The sequence below is a fragment of the Camponotus floridanus genome, unplaced genomic scaffold (genome assembly GCF_003227725.1).
Source record: "Camponotus floridanus strain SB8 unplaced genomic scaffold, Cflo_v7.5 scaffold25, whole genome shotgun sequence".
Classification (NCBI taxonomy): Eukaryota; Metazoa; Arthropoda; class Insecta; order Hymenoptera; family Formicidae; genus Camponotus; species Camponotus floridanus.
In genome coordinates this window covers 758,926-767,166 of record NW_020229381.1, presented here as the reverse complement: position 1 = coordinate 767,166, position 8,241 = coordinate 758,926, and the positions used below count along the sequence as shown (strand labels likewise).

General features: G+C 32.9%; 1 protein-coding gene across 1 annotated transcript; it reads left to right on the top strand.

Annotated features, from left to right (window-relative positions):
• Positions 1-912: 912 nt before the first annotated feature.
• LOC105249808 (actin-related protein 5) lies at positions 913-5,186 on the top strand. The gene is made up of 7 exons (XM_025409194.1): positions 913-1,069; positions 1,150-1,464; positions 1,540-1,820; positions 1,968-2,186; positions 2,286-2,584; positions 2,796-2,976; positions 3,070-5,186. The coding sequence occupies exons 1-7, from the start codon at positions 961-963 to the stop codon at positions 3,691-3,693; spliced, it is 2,028 nt and encodes a 675-aa protein (XP_025264979.1). The 5' UTR covers positions 913-960; the 3' UTR covers positions 3,694-5,186.
• The last annotated feature ends 3,055 nt before the right edge of the window (positions 5,187-8,241 follow it).

Here is an 8,241-nt window from a genome sequence, read left to right as displayed (position 1 = left end):
CATGCGTCAAATTTAATAGATGGCGTACGTCCTTATTCCTATCACTCGTCGTGCGAATAAGTCAACACACTCGAACGTTATGGGATTACCATCTGAATATGCGAATATTAGATTCTCCGGATACAGGCGGAGCTTCCTGAAAAGTAGAAAAGTATTAGACTCTCATTCTGTGGGGTGTATTTGCGAAATCCGTGGCATGTGTAAAGCAATATTTTAAATCTGATTAGGACGTACCAATAATGCACGCTGTTTCAAGAATTATTATTTGCACGATAAATTATACCTGAAATACACAGATGAAATGTTTATTTTCAATTTCATCAATTTTTATCGAATATCTTACGTTTTATGATAAAAACAACAAATTTTTATAACAAATGATACTCGATGCTCAATAATATTACCGAATAAGTAAATGCACTGCACATTTGACGTTACAAATTAAATAATCGACATGAAGAAGCTTTGTGTCCGTTGATGAATCGAACGAAACGATTGTGACGTCAACAAACACCCAAGAAGAATGCGTTCGGATATCCTATTCCTATAAAGTAAAGTAGCGTTTAATTGACCAATCATGATAAGAGGAGTAAACATTTCTTTGTTCTGATTGGTCAACGCAATACTACTCTTACCACACGAGTGGATTTCCGAACTCATCTGAAGTAATAATTCGACTGACGTAGTAGTGACGTTTTGACGCGGCTAATTCAAATTTGTAAACAAATTATTCTGGTATTTTGCTAATTTTTTTTGTCGGTAATGAATTAGTACGATAAAGATACACACGTAAGAAGTAAATAAAAATATAATAAAAATAAGAGAAATTCTGTCATTATGCTTATATTATTAAAAAATTGTGGTTTCTTTATATCTCTAAAAGTCAATACGAATCGTAGGTTTATTATTGGTTATGTCGCCCTGTTGTAATGTGTCAAAAGCATATCTGAAATCAGTAAAATGGAAATAGAATTAATTGAATTGAAGGATATAAAAGCTGTACCAGACATAATACACATTTACCCACAACGAGTGAAATCTGGGTGTACGCCACTCGTTATTGACAATGGTAATTTATATTATATCTGGTATATATTAATTATATTCCATCTGATAAATTGACACTATTGATACTATTCTTCGCATTAGGATCCTATAACTGCAGAGTCGGTTGGGCTACGGAAAAGGAACCGCAATTAATATTCAAGAATCTCATTGCAAAACCGCGAAAGGAACGTGGCAAGAAAGATGGGGAACCTCAAGTAGGAAACGACATAGCAAACATTGAAGCTGTTCGATTTCAACTGAAAACTCAATTTGACCGAAATATAGTAACACATTTTGAGGCTCAAGAACAGATATTTGATTACACATTTACACATATGGGTATAGACACGGAAGGCAGTGTAGATCATCCAATTATTTTAACAGAGGCATTCCTCAATCCCAACTATTCTCGGAACTGTAAGAAAATAATTATTTATATATTATACAATTTTCATAATGTACATAATAATTTAATATATCCGTGTATTTCAGTGATGGCAGAATTATTATTTGAATGTTACAATGTACCATCAATAGCATATGGTATCGATTGCTTATTTTCATATCAGCACAATAACTGCCCGTCTGATGGACTAATAGTTAGTATAGGATATCATACAACCCACATAATACCGATACTAGATGGAAAAGCAGATGCTACAAATGCAAGAAGAATCAATCTTGGTGGATATCACATCACATCATATATGCATAGACTCCTTCAATTAAAATATCCTGTTCATGTCAATGCAATAACACCTAGTCGTGCAGAGGTACATATTATATATTAAAATATGTTTTATATATATATATATATATATATATATATATAATAAATATAATAAATTATTTTTATATATTCTAAACGTATTTATTATAATAGTAATAATAATAATAATTATTTATTTTATAATCTGTAGGAATTGATACATGAACATTCGATGATTGCTTTAAGTTATCAGAAAGAATTATCTAAATGGGCAGATGTAGATTATTATGATACACATGTTTTAAGAGTACAATTGCCATATATCGCCCCTACTACTACTCCTGGACTAACACTTGAACAACAAAAAGAAAGAAAACGAGAATTAGCACGAAGACTGATGGAAATTAATGCAAGAAAGAGAGAAGAAAGGGTTTGTATATTTTGTTTTATTTATACATATCTATTATAGTATTATTATTATTATTATTATATAACTTAAAGTTTAATTTAACATTCCTTATTTTTACAGTTGGCAGAAGATGAAGAACAACTTAACCAATTGTTAGCAGTCCAAGACCTTTTAGAAGAAGGTGAAATTGATGAATTTGATCAAGCACTAAAGACCTATTCTCTTGCAAATGAAGCTGATTTGATAAAAATGATCAACAATCTACAAGCAAAAGTAGAGAGAACCAGACAGAAAATTGTCGCTGCTAATTCACAAGAAGAAAATATAGTGATAGAGGAAAAACCTAAAATTAAGTCGAGTCTTCAACCTAAGGATCAACAAGATTTTGATGAGTGGATTGCTGGAGTTAGAAAGAAAAGGTGATTTTTTTTTATATGTACATTGCATTAATATTTTACATTGTATACATATTTACTGATTTAAATTTATTGATTTTATAGTTGCTGTATATATATATATATATATATATATATATATATATATATATATATATATATCTGTGTATGTGTGTGTGTGTGTGTATTTATATTTATTGATTAATAGATATTACTAAATCTTTATTTCTTATAGACAGGAAATATTAGATAAACGTATGGCAAAGAGACAGCGTAGACAAGATATGGCAAAACGAAGAACAGCTGCTGCACAAGAGAGAATGCGCATAATTAGTCAGTTGGCAAAAAAAGAAAAGCGTGATGATGATTTTGGTATGCGAGATGAAGATTGGGATGTATATAAAGTTATAAACAAGGTATATATTTATTTTTAAATGCCAAGTTATACTGGTTGATATTTTTTTGATATTTTTGGTTTGATATTTTTGTTACAAAATATTCCTTCGTAGGAAGGTGGCGATTCTGATTCAGAACTGGAGCAAGAGAAATTGTTGGAATTGGAGGATGTTTTACGTCATCATGATCCAGAATTTGATAGCGCCGGTTCCAGCGTTCCCATGGTTCCTGGAGAAACTCACCAACTTCACGTAGGCGTAGAGCGTCTACGAGCACCAGAATTATTATTTCAGCCATCCATGATTGGTTCTGTAGAAGCTGGAATTGCTGAGACAATCGAATTTGTTTTAAAACAGTTTCCTCCTGAAGAACAAACGCGTCTTGTGAGTAACGTATTTCTCACTGGTGGACCAACAGCTTTCCCGGGATTATTGGAGAGATTGAAACGTGAGCTACGCGAAATAAGACCTTTCGGATCAAATTTTCAAGTCAACATTGCAAAAAATACCAGCTTGGATGCTTGGTATGGTGCAAGAGATTTCGGTTTAAATGGTAATCTTCCTGAATATTTAGTTAGTCGTAAAGAATACGAAGAGAAAGGTGGAGAATATTTCAAAGAACACTTGACAAGTAATACTTACACTCGATCGCCCGATCCTTTACCAATGATACAAGTACCTGTAACATCGGAGCAGGTAATTGTAGAGGATGCTGTAGTTGATGTGGAAATTGAATAAAAGATATTTATAATTTTATGATTTTTGAATATTGATAATAAATCACATGTAATTAAATAATATAAACGAAATGTTTTCAGTACTTTTATCTCGTCAGGCAGGTTTTATCAAATAAAGTTTTTATATGAAATATAATTTAATCATGATATAAAAATGAGAGATTTTATTATTGAATGGATATTAGCAAAAGATACGACCAGCTCTTGTTCATGGATACCTACTTTATTACACAAGTATTTCCGTTTGTTCATTTTATTACGAACAAACTACATTGTAGTCTGTTTGCTGATCACAATATACAGTTCCCAAATATCGCATTTCGCCATTCAACACAATTACGCGGGATACGTTTTATACGTTTTACTTTTCTTATTTTTCGAGGACAATCGACATCGGCTTCTGGGCGTTCTTCGTGTAGCCTAAAAAATTATGAAAGTGATCCCTCACCTTAGCGATAAAATTGACTTTACAGCAACCTCAGTTACAAATCTCCAATCTTAGTCTTAAGCGACTTAAACTAACATCACAATATAATACACACTGAAATCATCGAGGCCCCATAAGTAGCTACAACTAACACTACTTGCGCATCAATAAAGGAACCTATATCGCGATGTAACGCTTTAATTTTCGCTCGAGTTTAATCAAAACAAAGAAAGAGAGATTTGTAGATAAATGATAATCACAAATTCTAGATCACAGGTGCACAGCATTCTTGTTCGTAGTATATAGTTGATCAAGACTAAAAAAACTCCTCGTTTTATGTTATATGCATTATGTACTCTCAACCTATATCAAATAACAGCTATTACAAATGTGATGTATAATGTTCTTTACAGAATCTTTTGTATATAAAATACATAATTCATCTATCTGTAGATAACATGCTGAAACAAATAAGCTAAGATTCGCATAAATATATATTTTGTTAAAACAGTATAAATCTAATATTACAAAAGCATACAATACAAATCGACGATGCAACATTTGCAAACACAAAATTGTAAAGCTCATTACAAAATTAATATAATCCTTAAACAATATTGTTCGATATCAGATAATGAAATTAAAATTTAATGAAATATATCTACATAATAAAAAAAATCTATATTGTTTTATATTGTATTTATCGCGCATAATCATGTAATGAGCTAAACATCAGATTTGCAGGCATATTTTGTTAATCAGGCTCACCGATGAATTATATATATCTTGATACAGTGCGCACAAAACTTAATTTAAATATTCTTTACAACTATCACAGTTTGAGGTCGCTGTAAATCAATATCTCGCCTGTAATGATACACTATATCTTATGAAATTTTCATTCACAGAGAGAATGGAAGGGTAAATAGGTGTGGAGGACACTTGGGTAGTTTTGTTTACGATAAGATTGAGGTAGAATCCAATCTGCAAATAAATACAACTTTTGATCCGCATATGCTATAAGTGAGGGGCTACTTCCGTCAACAATAGTATAACATTAATTAAAAGTATATGTAACATTAAAATAATGCCACGACGACGCTGATGACAATGATAACAATAATCATAAGGATGGTAATAGTAAGAATGATGATGATAATAATAATTATGACAGTAAAATAATAATAATAATTAGTACAACAACGCAATTAATGTTTTTTCCGCAATATAATGGCTGTATGCATTTATATATACATATACATTTATGTATATCGTTCATATGACGGGATAAAGATTGACAACTATGTACATTATATGCTTGTCTTAGTTGTACCATCTTTATGTTATACGCACCTATATCCTTTGCATTAATTATATGACAATAATAATAATAATAATAATAATCAGAATATAATCAGAATAATTACAATAATATAATAATCGTAATTAGTATCGTTCTTTTACTCATAAAATATTCTATATATAACATGTACCTGTAATAATAACTATGCAATATGTACGCAAAGAGGATGTGTTCAGATAGGATATGTCGATAAAAACTATGGTATACGAAGCGTCAACTTTTTATTTTCTCTGCTATCGTTTATCTTGTTTCTTTTTTTTAATCGTTTTTCGCAAAATGACTATTACAAAAGTGCATTACTCGCGCATTTTTCTTATATTTTATATATATATATATATATATATATATACGTACATACATAAATCGGCGTAAACCTACCTATTTTTTTCATTGTCGTTTATATTAGTTCGGTAGCGTTAATTATCTTTCAATTATATATTTTATTCTTTCTTAACGGAGCGCTACGATAATCCCCTTGTTTACATCATACATACATACATACATACATACATACGTACGTACATACATACACACTGCGGGTGTACATAACATGTGACATGGTACTTTCTACGCTTTCGACGGTATATATATCTTCTTATCGTCGTATCGTATCATAATTTTGTTCCTCCTGTGATTTTAAAACACGATGTGGCTGATGCGGGTATATATCCGCGGTTATTAGCAACCCTCTTAATCCTCCTTATTCATCAGGAATTCGACGACACGCAATTCCGGACTTGCTTTCGTTTTAATCAAAGCTTTAGGCACCGTTCAAAACTTTGACTTTAGAGAATTTATTATTAGCGATAGAAGAGCTTACGCTTGTACTTACGGCCTGGTGACTTTTAGCACCCCCGATAGACCAGATTTCTTTAAAACATTATATAACCCTTCACAGCTCGCGTAAGAAAGAATTAATATAATAGATAATATGTGTATGAAAGAGTGAAGCGTATATAGTTAGGAAGGAAATAATTGTCAATGAGAAAGTAATTAAAAGCAAGAAAAAACATGAAAATAAATATTAACAATCTTAATATTGCCATATGACAGTTTGAAAACTCTTTTGCCGATTTTTTTATAATTAATAAATAATTACATTTCATTTCCAAACTTAATATGTACGTATAACAAGACTAGTATCATATATGTGTGCCGATTATTATTACCTTGCAATCTTGTTTAAAACGTGACTGTAGAATCATTTTGAATTATATGCAAGATTCCATAAATACATATCGCGAAAAACGTCTTTACATTATGACACTATCCCCTCTGTGTGCATCACTATTACAGAAGTGTGATGATAAGCTGTAAAGAGTGAATGCAAAGAGCCCGAGACGCATTCTCGTCGTCGTTGCAAAAAAATATCGTTGGACGAGGAAGACCGTTAATAATATATGTATGTACATGTGCAGATTTCTCGTACATGTGAAAAATGTGTTAAATCTCTCTCGTCGGTTTTGCTACAAAAATATCAATATATTTCAAATAAAGCGATAAATACACCGTTTAACGCGCCGGTGAATGTGTTCCTTTCTCTGTTTATCTCGTCTATATCTCTTTTGGATAGATTATTTCTATATATGTTTTAAAAATCCTACATGATGACGTTTGTCTCCCCGAACAAGTGTGGTTGTTTAATCCCGAAGTGCCTCCGTTAATTATTACACCCCTTCCAGAGTGATTCGCTCGATACACACGGTACTCTTTGTACATTTGTTATACACAATCGTATTAAATCTAGCTTGACGCGTGAATCAAGCAAATCGCCCAAGTCGAAACGACGATTCGCCTCGATATCGGAAAAAGCGATGCGCGTCGCTTCGGCAATAATTAATCCTTAGAGATAAAAGTGGAGCGCTTATTGTCGAAGCGGTCGCGCAACCTCCACACCGCCAAGGCGAAGGAATATTTTTTATTGCTGTAATTCAAAATATGGTCAATTAACATATTTTTCCCTCGTACAGAGAAATCCCTGTCGAACCCCCTCCCCCTCTCCCTCTCTCCCGTTCACTCGCCCGCGGAAAAATTGCTTTGAGAATCATTGCCCTGATAAAATGTAAAATTTCTCTACGTGTTTGCGGTCTACACCTCCGTATTCATTCCAAACTAAAGCCAGTACTAGAAGTGCGTGTCTCTTTTTTTTTAAATGTATATATATATGTGTGTATATATATATATATATCTATATGTATATATATATCTTCCACACCGTGGATTCCGCGGCACCAAAAATTCCTACACTACTTTATTACGCAGGCCTCTATAAGACTTACGGTAGCACGGTAAACCTCTATAAAAATAAGAGCTATCCTACGTAAACGTATTACAAAAATAAATGGCATTGTACTCTGCTAAAGAAGCAAAATGGTACAGGCGCAATGTCGAGCGACGCGAGCATCGTCAATTTAATTTCCCCTCCCCCCTCCCCTGCTTCATCAAGTTTCCCATCTTCGTTTTAGGTGTCGTACCTTCGTTACGGTCGAATCGCTAAATCGATTGCTAAATTCGAAAGCTCGAATTCTTTTTTATTTACCCCTCCTCTTAGACGAGACCTTCCCTCGATCGACCCCCAACCAAAAGTCAGGTTTAATTACATCACGTGCTATTCGTGCCAGGCGACGCGAGGGTATAAAACGTACGAGCCAGGGCTGTACTTAACCGGGGCTATCACAAGTACGAAGTCGATCACACGGCACGATAGAACATTTGATAAAAGTAGTCGGACCAGGAGCCAGGTTTTGTAGTGTTGGGAA

Coding starts and splice junctions, on each gene's coding strand:
- LOC105249808 (XM_025409194.1), top strand. CDS start 961: ATGGAAATAGAATTAATTGAATTGAAGGATATAAAAGCTGTACCAGAC. Junction 1,821..1,967: donor TAACACCTAGTCGTGCAGAG/GTACATATTATA, acceptor TATAATCTGTAG/GAATTGATACATGAACATTC. Junction 2,585..2,795: donor GCTGGAGTTAGAAAGAAAAG/GTGATTTTTTTT, acceptor TATTTCTTATAG/ACAGGAAATATTAGATAAAC.